The 20,875-nt window shown below is 34.4% G+C and overlaps 2 protein-coding genes across 3 annotated transcripts; one reads left to right on the plus strand and one right to left on the minus strand.

The window, feature by feature from the left end:
* Positions 1 to 441: 441 nt before the first annotated feature.
* LOC134260567 (annexin A6-like) lies at positions 442 to 16,048 on the minus strand. Its single transcript, XM_062743113.1, has 27 exons — positions 15,913 to 16,048; positions 14,432 to 14,563; positions 13,921 to 14,074; positions 13,211 to 13,415; positions 12,785 to 12,902; positions 12,264 to 12,460; positions 11,680 to 11,842; positions 11,325 to 11,428; positions 10,908 to 10,983; positions 10,246 to 10,385; positions 10,035 to 10,073; positions 9,951 to 9,978; positions 9,482 to 9,576; positions 9,257 to 9,370; positions 8,792 to 8,882; positions 8,319 to 8,645; positions 7,865 to 8,046; positions 7,621 to 7,699; positions 7,098 to 7,183; positions 6,728 to 6,809; positions 6,427 to 6,521; positions 6,163 to 6,276; positions 5,880 to 5,970; positions 3,566 to 3,892; positions 3,038 to 3,219; positions 2,256 to 2,340; positions 442 to 1,302 (listed from the first exon to the last, which is right to left on the minus strand). Exons 2-27 carry the CDS (start codon positions 14,541 to 14,543, stop codon positions 1,289 to 1,291), a joined length of 3,300 nt encoding a protein of 1,099 aa, XP_062599097.1. The 5' UTR covers positions 14,544 to 14,563; positions 15,913 to 16,048; the 3' UTR covers positions 442 to 1,288.
* LOC134260571 (nascent polypeptide-associated complex subunit alpha-like) lies at positions 15,978 to 20,628 on the plus strand. Of its 2 annotated transcripts, none has more exons than XM_062743117.1 (7): positions 15,978 to 16,075; positions 16,412 to 16,544; positions 16,970 to 17,063; positions 17,310 to 17,440; positions 18,222 to 18,359; positions 20,111 to 20,289; positions 20,532 to 20,628. In XM_062743117.1, exons 2-7 carry the CDS (start codon positions 16,413 to 16,415, stop codon positions 20,536 to 20,538), a joined length of 681 nt encoding a protein of 226 aa, XP_062599101.1. In that variant the 5' UTR covers positions 15,978 to 16,075; position 16,412; the 3' UTR covers positions 20,539 to 20,628. The 2 variants fall into 2 exon arrangements, with proteins under 2 accessions (XP_062599101.1, XP_062599102.1); XM_062743118.1 differs by having other exon boundaries at positions 20,111 to 20,233.
* Positions 20,629 to 20,875: the final 247 nt, after the last annotated feature.

The following is a 20,875-nucleotide window of genomic DNA, read 5'->3' on the forward strand; positions in this document are numbered from 1 at the left end:
CAAAGGTTTTTTTTTCAAGTGGATCAAACCTCAAGGTCAAGTGGTTACATAAGGTTTTTACTCAAGGAAACTAGAATACACAAGTTAAGATTGAATGAAAGCCTTATCATCAACGGTTCATTTTGCCAATGTTTTAGGTTTGGTGAAATTTTGCACAACTTCTTCAAACTTGAAGGTAAAAAATGTTGGTCTTTAAAGAAATGGTCTTGTCACAAGAAATACATATGTGATATATGAAGCCATAGCAGCTTCAATCAATTAAAAAATTTTATACACATTGAAGGTATTTTTTCTTCAGATTGAAATCTGTTCCTATATAATGATATCAGACACTTGCTCTTGGTTGGCAATGTCTAAAGAAGATGTACATGTAGTAATGTTTATCAAATGAACACAAAACAAAAACACCTTTATATTTTACTCATCATTTTAATTATAAACTATGTTATTTAAACACTTAATATGGAAAACATTAAAATATCACAGATAAGACAACATTAAATAAAAAAGCTGAAAATATTCATTCAAAATAGTATATGTATAATTGAAATGCCTGCAACTATAAATTCAAAAAAAAAACAAAAAAACAAAAATTCAGCATGGCAGTTAAAATGAATTTTCCCTAAAAAAAAACCCGTCCCACTTGTACATTATTGACTATGTATTTCTGATATATTTCAGCATTTTACATTCCCTAATATTAACATACCAACAGTCTTGCAAAGGACTTGCAAAACCATACTATATTTCTCTATCCATGGATATATCTTACTTAAGTTTCTTTTTAAAAACCGAAGAGTTCCACAAGAAAGGGGTAGTAATTGTATTCTTATATGGAATGTAGTTTTATCTTTATTACTCTATAAGGTCAACCCTACATCCTATCTATTACTTACAAGCAATAAATATGTCTATGAATTCCAATAAAACTTAAATACAAATAATAATGTATATTTCAGATCCTTCCAAATCAATTCTCATTAAACATTTAAAAAATTCTTTTTTGGTGAAGCAAGTTTCATAATCAGCAAGTAAAAATAATATCATTCACAGCCTTATATGTATATACCACCTAAAGTTAAGCTTAACTTTACAACAGTTAAATTCTTCATAATTGTAAAAATATTATCTAGAACTAAATGCTCCCCTTGATTATTATGAACCTATATAGAGATAACAACACTGAAAGCCCTAAGATCTGTCTGTCTGTGGAATTCTCTGTTGTTTGTTCTCAGGATCAAGGCCTGCATGTGTTACCTAGGAATGGATGGATGAGGTAGGGCAGTAGCTATGAGAACCAACCTTAAAAAAATCACAAAATTAATTCATGAGTTGAATTGAACAACAAAATATCTTGTTGGTATATGTAATCAACTGTACACAAAGTTTCTTCAATATAAATGAATTCAAAGTGGAAACCTCATTTTGTACATGTTTTAAGTAACTATAAATAAAATTGCTAAATATTTTTAACAGAGATCCATTTGAAATTTAACTTTGGTTTGTATTTGAATTAAGAGATATGTTACTAACAAATTCAGAAGCATCAGCTAGATTAAAACCAAACAGCTTTTCTGCTTGATATAAATTACAGGATTTGGAAATCTTGACTTAAGGTCAAGATCTAGTAAATAACTTGAGACTAATTTTTTGGTGCTAGATCCATTATGACGTCATAATCAATTTCAACTTTCTTTTTCCCGTACTTTACGTCTTTAGCAGAATTATGTAGAAAATAGGGTATTTTCATGTCATTCAATTTGAAATCATGAAAAGTAAACCGGATACCTATATTAAATTTGATATTGATTTAAAGAAGAGGCCATGAACATACTAATTACCGTTTTCTGAGAGACTGTTGGCAATCTGGATACATTTCCTTTGCCGAATAAGAAAAAAACTCCCATATTCATGACTGGTTTTCTTAATTTTTCATTGAAAATGACAGTTTAAGATACAGTTTTGCATCTTGTTTACCTACAAATTATGCCCCGAAACATCTTATGTGACCAAGCTAAAGTTGTAAAGCATCAATGAACCAATTTATTTCTCAGATTTGATAAATCTGTAGGCACCTTTCATTTACTAGATCTTGACCTTAATGTTCTAATTAATTTGTGATGATAATGAGAACAAGATATCAGTACATGTACTGCAGTGTCTTGTTCTGGGAGGATATGATTAGTTTCATTACAAATATAAATTGTTAGCTTCATTATGAATGTATACAGATACAGTGCTCCCTCTGTTTTTACCTTTCTTTTCCTTCTTTGCTGGTTTTGGCACCGATTCACCAATCAGAGCAAAGCATAAGTTCTTATAATCTCCTGAAATGTCATCCTGAAAAAATCCAAGGAATGAAATTTCCACACATTTCCAATTTAAAAAAAAAACACAACAATCCAACAAACAGTACACCAAGGGTGTACTTCTCCAAGTGTATCTCATGGAGAAGGGCTTTAAAGTCAGCCAGAGTGAATGTCTATCTATATTTTACCGAGGGCTGCAATGAAACAATTGATGGTAAGAGAATGGATGTGATTGGCCAGAATGAATGAAGGCCCAGAAACTTTGTATAATGTTTATGAAATACAGCTGCTGAACTGTTGCATTATGGTTTTATATAACAGTTTTTAGCCATCCAACAAAAAATCAAAACAAGCAAGTTTGTTAATATAAAGTGAAGTATAAAGGGTTGGGAAGTGGACAACATATACAAAGTAAATGGTTGAAAAATGTGTCTTGAATTAGGGAGAAAATGGAAATTGATCAATATTGGAAAGTGGAGAAATTCACTCCAACCGTGCACAGAAAATCTTGCGCCGTAAATTGCACCACATTTGCATTGCGGGATCTGTACGGTTATGGTCAAAGACTAATATATAAAACCATAACGCTACAGTTCTGCAGCTATATGAAATACTGCACTTGAATAAAAAGCTTGAGACTAATATATAAAACCAAAACGCTACAGTTCTGCAGCTATATGAAATACTGCACTTGAATTAAAAGCTTGAGACTAATATACACTACTTACAGCTAGGAACATGGCCAGGGTTTGTTTGTACTGCTTCTGGAATTCCTCCTTGATCTGCACCATGTCTACTTCACAGCGGGATACAATGACTCGACACAGACGATCGTCATCCGTCCCGAGACCCTTCATTGATTTATACAACTCTGTGGCAAAGTGTGAAGCCTTACCTCGAATACACCGCACTGTGAAGAAAAAGAGCAATTAGCTTTTATAATACTCACATTTATATTTATCAAACAGAATGATTTAGATTTTAAAAAATAAACTTTAATTGAAATCTAATCCTCTTAAAAAAGGGAAGAGACATATTTGCAAGAATAGATTACTAATGTTCTTATGTTCTTTTGAACACAGTTTTTTGCTTCAAATATTTCAAAGAGACAAATATGAATTATCCTTATTTCAATGCTCCAAGTACCAAAATCTGGTGTGGAAGCCAAAATTATAATTTATAAACGTTTATGGATTAGACTAAGTCATCATTTACAAAGAATCTCTATTTGCATTACCAGTGTATGTCCCACATACCTACAGCTAGCATGCCCTTCAGTAAATCCCCTGACATTTCACTCTTTAACGTGTCTTCAATATCTTTGTTGGCCAGTTTAGCGTACTCCTGGAATGTCGCACGCAGCTGAGCATAGCTCCTGGAGACCAGAATGACGTTAAAGCGTGACTCGTCAGTCCCCCATTTCTTCTCTCCGGCCTCGTAGATGGCCTGAGCGTCCTGTTTAGCTTTGTTTCTGTCAAACTCTTTGCTTTCGTCCCTGTTGGCCTGGAGTAATCCTATCAGTAGCCGTTTGAAGTGACCCGAGGTATCCCCAGAAACGTGCTCCTCCAAGTTCTTACCATACACTGAAATAGGGTCAAAGTCATATAATAAGTTATACTGAATGTAGGTCAAGACTATAATGTTAAAAAAATGCATATAACTGACTTAACACAATGTAATTACAAAGTTTACAAAAAATATAAGTTTAAATTCCATTAATATTGTTATTTTAAAAAAAACAAAACAAGAGGCCCATGGACCACATTGCTCACCTGAGCACTGTGGCTAGGAAAAAGTAGAAATTGGTTTATTATTGAATAGTTTAAATCCAAAAGTAGTCCCATGACCAATCATGGCTTTGCTATTCTTGATAAGATGGTTTTTAAAGAATTTTCCTATATACAGCTTACTCCACTTATATTGAACTCGCTTATTTTGAAATTCCGCTTATATTGAATTAAAAATAAATCCCCAGTCTTTGACTCTTATATTCTTTGCATTGAAATAACGGTTATATTGAAATCGGCTATATTGAAATTTGGCTTATATTGAAGCCACTAATCGGTCCCCACAGGTGATAATGAGTTGTTTTCATAACGGTTATAATGAAGTACTCCCTGGCGGCTGTCATTACGGTTGTTGACAGAAACTATGCCTGATTGACCAGTTGATATAAATAAGTTTTCACCTTATGTGTTTTTATACTGCATGCTCTTACGAAATAAAATTGCTCACTGCTAAATTCTTTGTTTCCATGTATATAATACGGAAGTATTTAAGGCAACATAGTAACTAACCCCCAAAGATCTAAAAAAAAAAAAAAAACTGAAAAATTAAATACGAACTGTTAATGGTTAATGATAAACCTTAATTCGGAATAGCTAAGAGATCAACCCGAGTACACTTACGATGACATACATGCAGCGTTCAGCAGTACTCAACAGTTTGACATCGTGATTTTTCTCCAAAATGTAAATCAATGCGATCGAGGAATAATAATGAAGTTGAAGATTGTCTTGTCTTATCGATAAAAAAGAAAGAAACAATTTTATTTAAACTTTCAAGGACTAATATTCCATGTAATCTGTACACTATTATAGGTAAACGATGAGACAAAATTAATTTGTTCGGGTTTGTTCTTTATTTTAATATCGGGATTGAACTTTTAATAAAAAAAATGGCCGCTTCACGATTTCGCTTATATTGAATTACGGATATATTGAAATAATTTGCATGGTCCCCTGAATTTCAATATATCCGGAGGAGGCTGTATGTCTAAATAAAACTTTGATTGGCAATTGTGGCCCCACCCTACCACTGGGGATCATGATTTGAACAAACTTGAATCTGCTCAACCTGAGGATGCTTCCATATAAATATGATCAATTATGGCTTTGCTATTCTTGAGAAGAAGATTTTTAAAGAATTTTCTTATATATTTCTATGTAAAACTTTGGTCAGCCATTGTGGCCCCGCCCTATCCCCAGGGGTCATGATTTGAACAAACTTGAATCTACACTAACTGAGGATATTTACCCTTAAGTTTTATCTTTCCTGGCACAGTGGTTCTTGAGAAGAAGATTTTTAAAACATTCCACCAAAGTTTCATTAATTCCCAATTATCTCCCCTTGAATGAGGGCGTGGCCCTTCATATGAACAAACTTGAATCCCCTTCACCCAAGGATGCTTTGTGACAAGTTTGGTTGAAATTGGCCCAGCGGTTCTTGAGAAGAAGTCGAAGAAAATGTGAAAAGTTTACAACAACAACGACGACAAACAATGGACAAATTGTGATCAGAAAAGCTCACTTGAGCCTTTGGCTCAGGTGAGCTAAAAAAGCAGCTCTAATTAAAATCTAATGTTTAAAACTAAACAATGAGTTGTACACCTCAAATTTAAATTTTGAATGGACTACAGTAATGACATGACAATCAATTGGCCATTACCTATCTGGACAGCTTTAACCACTGTAAATCAGGTTTCTCATATCTGGAGAAAGCTGCTGTATAACTTAAAAGATACATGCATTTTACGTGTTATTAAAGTCTGTCAATAGATATATAACATACAAGTTTTGTAGGCTTCCTTGAATTTCCTGATCTGTTCGTTTGACCGAGTACAGATGACCTCGACAAGCACCTGCTCATCTGTTCCCAGGCCCTGCAATAAAGGATACTCATTAGAATGCAAAACTTCAGCATTCAGAGTATAAATATTTATATTTCAACAACAGGCCCAAAGGCTAAATGATGGAATGGTAAATTAAAAATTATCTTTTTATTCAATCTGTATGATCAGAATGTGGGTGGTACTTGTAACATCGTCATTTTGACCTTCATTTTGACTTTTTACCTTGATGGCTTTGTTGAGACACATGGCATCAAAGTTCTCCGGACTCATACACAGACCCCGACAGAGGACCTTCAGACCCCCACTCAACTCCCCTTCCAAGTCCTTGATTAGGTCCTAAAATAAAATCAATCAAGTCACAACCCTTCTAGATCCTACAGCATTAAAAATCACTTTAATTCTAGATTTTGTAAGAAGATGGCATTTGGAGGAGACAAAATATTAATTATTTTATGATGTACATGAATATCATCACTACAATTATACCTTTCCAAACATTGTTTTGTAAGTTTGAACAATTTCTAGTCTCTGTGCGTTTGATCTGTAGCCCAGTATGTCTATTATGGCCTGTTCATCAGTTCCTGTTTAATAATGAGGAAATCCATATAAATCTATTCACAGCATGATTTAAGCAAGAACAGTACCATAATCTTAACTAAATAATGAAGTAGGTAATTTGAAAAGGAAATGCTGAAGCTGATTACACTATATGGTTTTCAATGTGAAATTTGAATTACCAGAAAAATCTATTTATAGATAAATACATACAGAATCATAGATAACATACCGAAGCCTTTCATGGCCTTCCTGAGAGCCTCTGCGTCACTCTCAGCGTTGAAATTCTCCGCCGGTTTTACTGTAGGATCCTCCTGTAAATTACAGAACATGTCTAATGATATTTACACAAATCTTATAATGATCTCATATTGTACAGGCTTTTTTGAAAATTTCAAGGATTTAAAATTTGACTTTTTTCTTTTTTAAGTTCTACCACTATGTGAATGTTACCTGTGTTGGCCTTGAGAATGACCATTTATTAAAAAAGTGTCCAGTTTAAAAGAAGTTCACACAAAAAGCATATTTATACTGTCACTTTTTTTATATTTGACTTTGCTGATTTAATTCAATGGTAACCTGTTTGTTTTATTTTACTTTACCTGGACTTCTTCAGATTCCATTCTGACCTCTTCATCCAATTCTTCCTCAGTTTTGTTTTTGACGGCCTCCACAAAACCCTTACCAGCTAAAAATAGAAAACCGAGAAAATAACATCACAAGTACAGAACCTTTACAAGCTAAACATAGGATGATTTAATCATATAAAAGAAATAGAGAAGTTTGTTTTTATTTGTTGTTTACTGTCCCTCTCCAGAATTTTTCACTCATATGGAGACCCTAACACTTGCCGATGGAGAGCTGCATATTTATATTATGGATATTCCACTCTCAGTGCCATTGAACAGTGAGGGAACGTTTTTGTGCCAACACCTCCTCAGTATATATGAGTTAGACTTACATTTGGAGGCTGTGTTTGACTTATACGAGTTAGACTTTTTTAGTGCCAGCACCTCCTCAGTATATATGAGTTAGACTTTTTTTGTGCCAGCACCTCCTCAGTATATATGAGTTAGACTTTTTTTGTGCCAGCACCTCCTCAGTATATATATGAGTTAGACTTACATTTGGAGGCAGTGTTTGGGGGAGGTCCTCCCACCACGAGGGCCAGAATAATGTTCCTATAATCCCCAGAGATGTCATCCTGTCAAATAAAACAGACACTTATCATCATCTTATAAACAATTCAAGTAGGGGGATTTAAAATACATCTATATACAGACTCATCTTACGGTGTAATCTCCAATTAGACAAGTTAATAAAATATTAAAGATTTTTAAATCACCAGGAGAGGAGTGTGTATACTTACAGCTATGTACTGCTCCAATGTTTGTCCTGTCATTTTTTGGAATTCCTCCTTGATCTGGACCATGTCGATTTCACATCGCGACACGACGACTCGGACGAGAGTGTCGTCGTCCGTCCCGAGACCCTTCATCGTCTTCTGGAGTTGGTACGCGAAATGAGCAGCCTTATTCCTCACACATCGCACTGAAAAATATATATACAGGAATTAAACATATCGCAAGAAATTTTCAATCTTTGATTTTGTTTTCCTGTTACTTTTCACTTTTTATCTTGTTACTTAATTTAGCTAATGAATGCATGTTTTAAATAACAAATGCTGTTTTTATTCACATAAATCCTAGAAGGAAAATTTCTGTTATATTATTCAAATATTAAAAAAAAGGGAATTTTTTTTCATTTATTTATAACATGTTACACTATTTATAGGTGACATAATATGACACTGTATATTTTACCAATAGTCAACATTCCCCTCAGTAGGTCTCCTGACATTTCACTCTTCAGCGCCTCTACCATGTTCTTCTTGGAGATTTTCTCATATTCGTCAAACGTGGCCCTGAGCTGGGGATAGCTGCGGGAGGCCAGAATGACGTTAAATCGGGACTCGTCCGTGCCCCATTTCCCCTCGCCGGCGTCCAGTAGTGCTTTAGCATCTTGTTTGGCTTTGTTACGGTCCACTTCCTTACTGTCGCTCCTATTGGCCTGAACCAGCGACACTAGTAATCGCTTCAGATGTCCCGACGTGTCGCCTATAATGTCTTTCTCCAGGTCCTTATTGAATACTGTAATTAACGAGCAATTAGAAACTTATCAACTATGATTTCTTATGAAACTGTATTTGCAAAACTCTTGCATCCTTATAAAAATCATCTAACAGATTCAAATTTACACCGATAGAGAAAAAGATATTTATATTGGAAATATTTACGTGTTTTATAAGTTTTGATGATTTCCTTGATCTGGGCGTTAGATCTGGTACACAAAATCTCTATCAACACGTCTTCATCTGTCCCTAGGCCCTGTAAAACAAAACAAAAAGTGCTTAATGTTTACTGCTTATTGTTTCCATGTATTTTACAGAATCTGAAGTATTATTTCTTACTTATAGAGGGAGCTAGAAATATCATATTGTCTAAATTGAATTTTAGAGTTTGTTTTCAACTCATCTTTAAAAAATTGTGATCTAGAGCTAGTATTCCAAATATTCACATTTTACCTGAACAACACATACACTCAGACTTTGCAGTAATCAATCACCCTATTCTTTGTAAAACACTATCGCATATTCATTCCCCGCTGTTTTTTTTTTTTTTTTATATTTTACCTTGATGGCTTTACGGAGCTGATTTATATTTTTACCTTTTTTGGAATGCAGAGTTGTTTTATATATTACCTTGATGGCTTTTCGGAGCTGATACGCGTCAAATTCAGCCGGGCCCATCATCAGACCCTTACAGGCGTCCAGGTAATGTCCACTCAGTTCACTCTTCAACTCCTCTAAAAGGTCCTGTGTCAGAAGGTCAAAGGTTAAATAAATATAGACAAGGTAAAAGTTGTCACTTGATAAAATAAAATAAATATGCTTAAAACTAACTCTACATAGGTTATGTATTCCTACCTTTCCGTACATGGTTTTGAATGCTACCCTGACTTCCTGTCTCTGAGGATTAGATCGATAAGCCAGGATATTTGTTATAGCGTCTTCATCAGTCCCTGTGTAAGATATTAAACAAATTACTGTCACATACTAGTATAACTTCAGTCATAATAGAACACAGCAAAAACATAGCACTTCATGACACACTTAATTGATATCACTAAACTCAACAAAATGGAGTCTTTTTGTTATTTCAACCTTTAATGAAGTTTAAACAGTTAGTTTGCGACCATTAAATGAATATTAACAGGTTCAAATAACAAATTAAGAGACAGTTATTCCTTAATTTATGAGCACGGAAAAAAATATTTTTCTCTCCAGCAATTAAAAATCTCCCAGGATGGTAAACAAATATTATAGTTCATGCAGCAACTTCCTTTTATCATGTAAATATCAAATGACATCGACATAATTAAGTTGTTTTTCGTACCTAGCCCCTTCATGGCACCCCTCAGTACCTCTTTATAAGTGAGCAAAATTTTCGAATTTGTTCAGCATTAAATTTGTATTATACGCGAGAATTTAATTTTCGCAAGCACATTGTCCCCTCCACCTAAAGGGAGACAACTCTGTTAAAACTCATCTCAATACATTGCTACATTGTTTGTAGAGGAATATATACTTTTCAATTATTTCCCAATGCATATGTGGATGGTTAGAACTTTCCAAAACACAGGCACAAAATGGACATGCTTATTTTAAATGTGATTAATAAAATATTATACCGGAAGATCCTCTGTTTCCATTGCAAAGTAGGGGTCAGATTTGGGGGGTGTTTCCTTCTTTTTCTTTCCGTTTGAGGGAGGGGGAGTGGGGGGTTTCTTCGGTTTGGTCTCCACTTTCGGAGGTTTGCGTAGCGATCCTCCTAAATAAACAAAATATAGCAACTCTGTAACGGGTTCACGATATATCAAATCAAAATGTAAAGTTAACTTTTAATTTAATGAAATAAAGCAACTCTGTGATGAGTTCATAATTTATTTATTAAGTCAAAATATAAGTTCATAGTTTATAAATCAAAATATCAAGTGAACTTTTAATAATACATCTAAAATCCCACCTTATAAAATGCTGTTTATAAAATTAAATAAAAAATTTTAAAAATGCGTTTTGTTAATCTGATTTTAAAAACATCTAAAAATTTCACCAGGAAATGTTTAAAATAATATATTATAAATATCAAAAAGTTTTTCTACAAAACATAAATAAGGATAAGTTATTACATGCACAGAAATGACAACTGACAGAATATATATATTTACTATCTTGATTACATCACTAAAAATTTTGTCTTCTTGTTTAAAGCTTAAGACAAAGTATGGCACAGTTGGACATTATGCAGTGTCTGTTTATGAAATGTTTGATATTTTTGTCTGTCTTCACTCACTTGGCACGCCCGGTTTTCCCATCACTAGAGTAATTCTATATGCATCTCCCTCATCTTCAAACTTGGCTTCATGCATCTGGAAAAGAAAAAATAATAAAGTTTAAGAATTTATTTCTTATCTTATAAAACAGTGTCTTCTTATATTTCTGCTAAATTGTTTGTGAAATTTTGCTAATATTTTAATCCTGAAAAAATAAATGGAAGAATCTGTAATCATTCTGTAAAATAATAATACTTTGATCCATTTTAAGGGGAAAAAAATTTAAAAACCCTTTGAATAACTTATATAATCTATATATATATGTAAATTAATGATATACAAGTTTTTATAAATTTAAGTCTTCTATGGTCGTTGATTTTAAACAAGAAAAAATAACAATAAAAAAAACCCTCTACTAATAAACATTAAATACATACTCTTCCAATTTTGGGTTCAGCCACTCTTAGTCGAAAGTCCTTGTTATTTTTCGCGAATTCCAGCATATGAGCGTAGATGTGTTGTATATTTCCTTTGAAGTCCCCTGTTTTTAAAAAAAATTAACATAAGATTATTAATTTTCTTTATGCATTGAAAAGTAATCTTAATTGAAAAATTTAACAACAAATTATAACATGTTTAAAAAAAAAATATGAATAAGATAGCTAAATTTTGAGAAATCTAATGAATCACTTTAGTCTTTATATCTATAAACAGATGAATCTCTTTTATTTTTTTCCAATATGACATGACTGTTAGAAAATATTCCCTACAATCATGTATCTACTTGTTTACCATTTCCGGGACTGACGGCAGATAATTCCGGATCTTTAGGGGGAGGGGGAAGCTCGATGGCCTTCGGTGGCTCCTTTGGTGGTTCCTCGATAGTTTTAGGTCGCTTGTTCATCATCTGACGTAAGTCTCCTACCGTCACGTGACGATTTTCAGGGTTACAGTTCTACAATGATGTTATATTTTGTATAATTATGTTGATTAGATGGGATAGTCTTCATTAATTACCGAGGTATCTATGTCAGATTATTAGAACCTTGTTTAAACAAAAATTAAACTGTTTATCACAATGCCACCAGTATTAACATAACCTTAACCTAACTGACAAGAAATCATGACTTTGACTAAAATCGGCTTTCTACTTCTAATAGGTTAATGTCAAAGTAATTGACAAACACAGAGAAAGAATCAGAAAGCAAAATCTCTATAAAATCTGAAGTATTATTCTTGTCCCAAAGAATACCATTGACAGAATAAACTTTGATATCTGTATTCACAGAGTAAATGTTTGGAATATTTTCTATAAATGTAAGATCATAATTATAAAAGCTTAGATCTATCCAATAGTTACATTTTTCGTTGCTTACACTGATCATATTTTCTGTGAGGAAGCCCGTCTGTGTGGGGTAGGGGTTGCTAGGCACCGGGACGCCAAATGTGACCGCCCCGTTACTGGCATTCATCCCGGGCCAGGATCCAGGGGGAGCGCCCCACACGTTTATCTGGGTACCAGAGTAGTTGGTAGGGTTAAACGGGCCCTCGGGAACAGGGGGCTGTGGGGGACCTATAAAAAAATCAGATCATGTCACGACAATCAGAAAACATTGCATTAAAAATGACAAATTATATGAATATTATTTCAATTTATTGTGAAAAAGGCATTTAATTATCATATTCAGATATATGCGAGAGTAGGTATAGAATTTTTAGAAGATTTTTATTTAATTTTCAAGAAATTCCAAAAAAAAATTATTCTTTAGCATATTCATATTGAATGTCGTTGCATGTTCTGTCTATTCACATGCATCAGAACTAAAACATGTACCTTTTCTTCTCAGTCAATTAAAATACTGGCTCAAAATAAAATTAATGGCTAATTAAGACTTACTGTGACGTCCATCCTCGGCTCCAAAGTTATCAAAGGTCTGGCTGCTGGCCCATGCCTCCTTAGGGGACCGCCTTAGAGAGGATCGCAGAGGGGACTTAGATCTCACTGGAGATTTACTCTAATAAAACAAAAATAAAATCATCAAAACACAGAATATATAAAACAACAGGGACAAATGACAATTATACAAAAATCATATTGCAATTCTTTTGCAAACCCTGGTACATTAGTTAAATTTAAAAACCTTTACAGGTTAAATATTTTTCCCTCTGTAGTCAGTTGGAAGGAAGTCTGACAATTTGTTTAACAAGTTTTTGAAAATGAGTTAATTAAGGTATGTATAATCGTAGTTTTACTTTTTAAGTTTCCTCCTATTTTTGAGTGTGTGTGTGTGTGTGTGAGGGAGTGTGAGTGTGTGTGTGTTACCTTTTTGGGTTTCCTCCTGTTTTTGACAGTGGAAGCGCTAGTCCAGGTTTTCTGTGTGGTGTCAGTGTCGAGGTCTGAGGTGTCAAAGAAGCTTGTGTAATCGTCGGTGGAGTAGCAGTCCGTGGTGGTCTCGGCGTGGCTGAGCTGTCCAGTCTCCTCCACCATAAACTGCTTTGTCATCACGTCACTCTCCCGGATTCCATCTCTGGAAATCAATAATTTATTACATCAGTTTATCTTATCTTACTGTATGTCTGATACAATGTAAACCAACTTTTATTCGAATATCCAAGAGTTTTATGTCCTATAATTCAGAAAAATTATCGTCACAAACCATTTAATATTTGGCTTTGTATTTGTAGGGAATGTTTTCTCAGTGACAAAAATTAATTGTTTGATTTCAAACTGACAAATCAGGAATAAGAGATGAAGCGAATAATAGTTGCTTTGCAGTATCTTATTCAGAAAGTGAATAGCTTATACTTGTACAAGACTACCTATATATGTATTTGTTATCTGTGAATTTGATTCCAATTAATATATAAACATGCAGTAAACATTGTTACAAACACAATACATTTGTGCCAAAGTGTAAATGGCACATACATTAAACAGTTAAAAGTGTTGATTTTCTTCATCCCGTAATAATTCTGAGAGTACAATCACTTGTTATGTACGTGATTTGTTTTCCATTGCTTGTTTTATTGTACCTTGTAACAGCTACTGCCTTCAATGTACGTTTTCCAGCTTTAAGTGTGAAAGGAGCCTTGTATTTGAATGTGATCTCGCGTCCTCCAATTTTACGTTGAAATGGAGACGGCTTTGTTCCATCAGAAGTGAAATATATTTTACAATCAGGAGTTTCTAAAAAAAAAATTATTAATTAATTTTAGATTCAACAAGAAGTCTACTTAGTATAATTAATGACAAATATAATGGTGCATACTTTGTTACTCTAATCTTTGCAAAAATAAAATGTTAAAAAATCATCTTTTTGGTAGAAAATGTTTTCGATACTATTGCTAATTCAAACTTTTATTACGATTTAAATTAGAAATTTTCTTATGATTTAAATAAGACCATGTCTAGAGTTAAGTTTTTATAACAAGACATGGACCCACCAAATTATCTCCACATGGAACAAACTTGTAATTTTTTTGATATCCACAAAATTAATTGTCCACTTCATATGAAAATGATTCCATAGTATGCATTATTTACCTGTGGTGATCTCTATGAGTGTGGTGGTGTCTATTTTATTTGTGGCGAGGCCCGGAATATGCCGCCTGACAGGCGTAATCAAGGGGGGACAAACTGCCCCAGCACTGGGCATGGTGGTAGAAAAGTCCTATGCTGAAAAGGAAACAAAAATGATTAAATTGTGTCAGAAGTTCTAGTAGGAATGAAGTTACTAAGTATATATGTATAGGTCATAGGTTCTAATGTTATTGATCCAAAGAATGTGATAAACTTATATACAAAATTCAAAACACAATCTCTTAATATTCTTATCCATCTGCTAAAACTACCTATACTGATATTCTACAACAGTTATTTCTTATGCGGGACTCAATTTTCAATTTCATAGTACCCAGCTAAACTCAATAATTAACACTGAAAACAAACCTTAATCAGTAATATTAACAAGGATTTGAAGTAAGCCCTTTATTTCTCAGAACTTCAATGACCACATCTAGATCAGTGCATGCTGATTTAGATTAAAAAAACATAGATTCTATATTTCACTAAATATCTGTATTCCTGTATCTCTTTTTTTTATAGCGAGCGCAGCGAGCGTCGCGAAGCGACGCTCGCGAAGCGAGCTCAATAGACTAACGTGAATGAACAGAGGAAATTCGGATTGAAATCTGTACATACGTCAGCCAAATTTCTCTGTGCAACCTTAAAAATCCTGCACTACCCAATGTCCTTTGCGCGAATAAATCAAAAATAGTAAAAAAATTAACGGAACATTGTTTCTTACCGAAATCTTAACGAAATGATTTGCCTTACATTATTCAAAAAAATACCCCCATGCCACAACACCGGCCTTCACCTTGCCCTTCGGAAATGATACAAATGACGTCATGGAAACTTACGAATTTTGACGAAGTTACATCGGTTGCTTTGAAATTCGGAAAACATGTTGCGGTGCATAGCAACATAGTGGCTAAAACATAGCAACAACTTACTCGAAAAGAACGATTTAATGCAATCTCTTTTCCATAAAACTAGCTTTTGTGTTCTAAGTCAACAGAACTTTTTATCTGACGTCATACTTTCGTCACTTCAACGGTTCGGGTATTTCCGATTTTGTCGGAAACTTCCGAGAAGTTTGGAATTTCGATCCCGATGCTTGGGAAATGATTTCTATTTATTGTTTTGTTTTATTCTTTTTGCTTTTTTTTCTTGAATGATAGACAGTACATGTGTAGGTTTATGATAGTAAATAAACTGCGCTCGCCCCAACGGTCACACCGTAAAACATATTATAGGAACATCTGTTTAAAGTATTCCACGCGTGTATTGTTTAACGATTTTCACAGATTACTGTAAATTTTGCATGTCCAAACTCATATTTTAACATAGCCAATGAAAATAAATGCGGTGAAAATAAATGCAAAGGAGCTTTATCCGTAACGAAATAAAAGTCTCAATGTCCTAGTGAAATATGTAAGAAAGAAACCAAATTTTGTCTATACCTGAATAAAATCTTTTTGCCACAAAAACCTCTGTTTTGTGATGTTTTCAGTGTTGTCAAGCCGCCAAATATACCTCCACAAGCAGAAGAGTTCCTCTCACCTGCCGGAAGTTCGCACATTGAACTTCCTTTTCGAGCCATCGACAGCAGAACAAACACAGCATGTGAGTAGCGACGCCAATCCTTGCGAATCATCACAGTATTTCAGCGTATTCAAGGAAAAGACACATAGACAATTAATAGTAGATCATCGATTTTCATTTTATTGATATCCGTTTTCTTGAGCCCGTTCGTTTTTTGCGTATTTTTGGCTATGATTGTTAGAATAAAATATTCAACTTGTAACCTGAGCTGATATTTGTAGGGATTGTTGCTCTCAAGTCTGATTTACAAGAACGTTGTATAAAGCTTCGTTTAATAATCCTAGATCTTGTATTGGACTGTTACAAAACGGACTAATTTTATTTCCACCCATTGTAATGTGCATATAATAATTTTAGAATGCCGACAGAAGCAGTAGAGAAGCCCATTGATGACACAAAGCCCGAGGAGGCTTCTGGATCAGGGACCGAATCCGACAGTGATGAGGACGTCCCTGATTTGGAGGACGGAGATATCCAGCAACAGAGCCAGGTAAGCGTTATAACGATCTGGATCAGGGACAGAATCCGACAGTGATGAGGACGTCCCTGATCTGGAGGACGGAGATATCCAGCAACAGAGCCAGGTAAGCGTTATAACGATCTGGATCAGGGACAGAATCCGACAATGATGAAGACACAGACATTCAACAAGAGAGCCAGGTACCATTGTCCAAGGTGTTCAATGTATATCTGATATTGGCAAATTCACTTGAGTTTTGGGGAAAATTTAGAGGGTAGGGATGATAATTATTATGGCCTAATCAGAAACACTCCTGTTATCAAAATTTTAGTTTTGATTTTAATCATTTAATAGATAATTAAACCTACATGAGGTAGGAAAAAACTATATAGATAATTCCAAGCTAGGTAGCTAAAACTAGTGATCGAAACTAACATGTTTATATTTTGTTCTAGGTGGCTGCAGCTGCTGGTATTCCTGAGGAACTTGTCAGTAAAGCTAAACAAAGTCGCAGTGAGAAGAAAGCAAGGAAAGCCATGTCTAAGTTAGGTATGGACAAATGCTAATGTTGTCATAAAATAAAGTAAAGGAGGAATTCAGGTTATAAATTATGAGATGGGTATCCCCTATGAAAAGTAAGGAATGGGAAAGTCCATATTTTCCTACAAGAAGCTTAAATATCTTTCCAATCAAAAGAGTGGCATAACTGGAATTCTAGCTCTGAATACTTGATATAACACCTTTGCACACATTTATGTGATTGTTCTTTATTTAAAAAAAACATTTTTTACACAGGTTTAAAACAGATACAAGGCGTAACACGTGTCACAATCAGAAAATCCAAGAACATCTTGTTCGTCATCAACCGACCAGATGTCTACAAAAGCCCGGCTTCTGATACCTTCATTGTGTTCGGTGAGGCAAAGGTAGGCTTTCTATCATATAAAAGGAATAGTCTGGAACACTGATGCTGGCTTATAAGGTCTTGTGCAGTAATGCATCATAAAATTGTCCTGTTTAAGGAGACTTCACACATTATCCAGGTCAATGATTCATTCAAAGTTTATTAGTATTTTCCTGAAAACAAACTTAACAGAACAATTTCATGTTCAATGGAAAGTACCATTCAGGAAATGTCTTGCATGGATATTGTAAACTCCATTTAGTTTGGGAAAATCTCGGGAAGCCCTAGCACTGATGATTGGTGTGTAGAGTAATTCTGTTGTACGTTGTTGGAATCAGATGTTTTATCTGATGAAGGCTTCGTCCACACTGGCAGTGCGGGGGCAAGAGAACAACATGTACATAGTGCTGGCCATTTATATTATATACACGGTCAGTCTCCTATCCATGTAACAGATCTAAATAGAACAACATGTACATAGTGCTGGCCATTTATACCATATACACGGTCAGTCTCCTATCCATGTAACAGATCTAAATGTACTCTTAAGTTGTAGATCATGGACAAGAGAAGATCACAACACCGCTCTTCTATTCATTTCATCATTGCTTAGTATATAAAAAGGTCATTTGTTGAATAAAATCACCTAACAATATACTTCTCCCTAATAGGGGCTTCACTGAACTCTCCGATTTTGTATGTAGTTCAGTAAACCCCCTATTAGGAGTATGTGTATTATAGATTTTGATTTTATACATGTTGTACGTGTAATCACTATTGTAGATTTTTTCTCTGTATTGTAGATTGAAGATCTGAGTCAACAAGCCCAGATGGCCGCAGCAGAGAAATTCAAGACCCCCGAGAACCCTGCGGGTGTGGGAGGAGAGGTGTCCAGTACCGTGTCACAACCTATCCCAGAGGAATCCGAGGACGAGGGAGAGGTAATTATTCATGTACCAAAGGGAGGAGTCATTATTTAGGAAAGATAAGTCTCCATAGACCTGGGGATATTTGTATCAATGTACTGTCAGGACTGACAGATAAACAAGATAAGACTGAAATTCACCACCAAGGCAATTAGATACTTGTCCTGGTTCCAAAAATGGTGAGGTTAATACTGCTATGAAAATTGTGCTATAGATCTAGAAAATGCAAGGGCAATTTACAAGTACATACATAAAATATAACTAAGTATGGGGATGACTGGCTAAAGATTCATTGATTTAATAGAGTAAGCCCAGAGCACATTTCCCTTAACTGACTATGCTTGTAATGATGAGAGAACTTTCCCCAACTTATCGACAGATGCTGATAACCATGCTGTTTTGACAAGCCAATTTCTCTGATGCAAGCAAGTCTCAGATGTTTTATCTTTCACCTTATCTTTTAACTCTCACTTTTAACCTCATCTAGACAAAGGAAATAGGAGCCCTCTCTGAACTTAACTTAATTGAATGATGCATTAAGGAATGAACAATGCATCTAGCAGGCTTAAATCTGGCCCTTAGGTTCTTATCAAAAAAATAACAACTTTACATATAGATAAATTTTATAACTGGTTCTTGTTTCAGACAAAAAACCATGCATTACCAGGGGTTTTAAAAAGATTCAATTGTGAAAATTTTTCTTATTCAAGAAAAATGGACAAAAATTACAAAGTATAAATTCCATTTTTTTCATCAAAAATTGTTTCACATTTAAACATTAAAAGTATTGAAGTAAAGAACCAATAAAGCTCAAATCTCTCTGCAATTAAATTTCTTTAAAAATTTTAAGTAATGTAGTTGTTTTTCAAATAATTTTGATTTTTCTTTTATCAAGGAGGGCTTGGGTAGGTAATTTTTAATGCACATTTAATTGTATGCCTATCTAGGAGAAAAGTAGTCAACTAAAACATTAGCTGTAAAACAAAATTAATTTTGATGACGAGAAATTTTATGGATAAATTTCATATGAAATGTTAACCTGTTGATTGTTGCTTGTAATGATGAGAGAACTTTCCCCAACTTATCGACAGATGCTGATAACCATGCTGTTTTGTCAAGCCAATTTCTCTGATGCAAGCAAACCATCATTTTTCACTTGTATTTATAATAAAATTTGACAATGGATTATATTCATAACAAGGCGAGGAAACACTGTTGCTTTTGCTAAAATTTCTTGAACATAAAGGATGTAACCTCTGGCCCATCCTACTAAGAGTTATTTGATATCATATGTGCTGTTGCAGGGGATGAGATAAATTTATTCCAAATAGAGTACACATGTACTTTCATGCCTTTGCAGGACAGGATTTTTTTTCTTATTTAATGGAGGACATGGGTTCCAGCCAAAGTCAATTATTTTCATAAAAGAAAATAATAAGTTGGTTCCCATGTTCCATTTGTCTTTGCTTGGTTACCATATTTGTCTGTCTACCACATTTGCTTGGTTACCACATTTGCCTGTCTATCACATTTGTTTGGCTACCACAAGGTAGCCACACTTTTCTGTTCAGTTGCTTGTAATGATGAGAGAACTTTCCCCAACTTATCGACAGATGCTGTTAACCATGCTGTTTAGTCAAGCCAATTTCTCTGATGCAAGCAAACCACAGAAAATAAAGAACTTTGTCTTTAGACAGTGGTTAATGTCCAACTGTGTCCTATTTTAAGATGTTTTCCGACTTATTTTTCCTGTACTTGTGTTTTAGGTGGACGAGTCTGGGGTGGAAAGTAAAGACATTGAACTTGTCATGTCACAAGCCAACGTCTCCCGATCGAAAGCCGTCAAGGCGCTTCGGAACAATAATAACGACATTGTCAACGCTATTATGGTAAGTTCTGTAGATTATCAACAATCAGTAATAAAGACATTGTCAACGCTATTATGGTAAGTTTCAATCAGTAATGTCATTTTCTTCAGTGTATAAGAAGCTTTTAACTGCCAAAAGTTCTTGAATTAACGAACCATTTCTAATGTTAATAATGCTGATTCATTTGTGTCTAGGTGATAATATTCTAAATATGGACCATTCCACAATCAAATAATTCCTTTGTCATACAGTAACCTTTTCTGATAATTTTTTTACAGAGACCATACTTTTACTTAACACATGTATCTTTGTTTTTCAGGAGCTGACGATGTAGTGAATTATCTCCCCCTGTTTTCTCTATTGTGATATGTATGTATGTTTACTCTCCAAAAATAAAAAAAAAAAATCCTCCATTTTGTTTTTACTATTTATCTCTGTTGATTGAGCGAGCTCTCTATCTGGCCTTGTTCTTCTGTACTGGTGATGAAGACACCATCTTTAAAGGAATACCTTGTAAGAACTAGATGGCATAAAAATCATTTTGGGACAAACAATGTGTATAAGTTTGCAGTGGACAGCAGCTAGGAATATGGACATAATTGGAAACCCACAGTCCTTCTGTCTTGTCTTAGGCAAGACCAACCATGTGTCTCTGGATTGAGT

Source organism: Saccostrea cucullata, unplaced genomic scaffold (genome assembly GCF_032062105.1).
Source record: "Saccostrea cucullata isolate Sc308-1 unplaced genomic scaffold, CSIRO_AGI_Scuc_v1 ctg1924, whole genome shotgun sequence".
Lineage (NCBI taxonomy): Eukaryota > Metazoa > Mollusca > Bivalvia > Ostreida > Ostreidae > Saccostrea > Saccostrea cuccullata.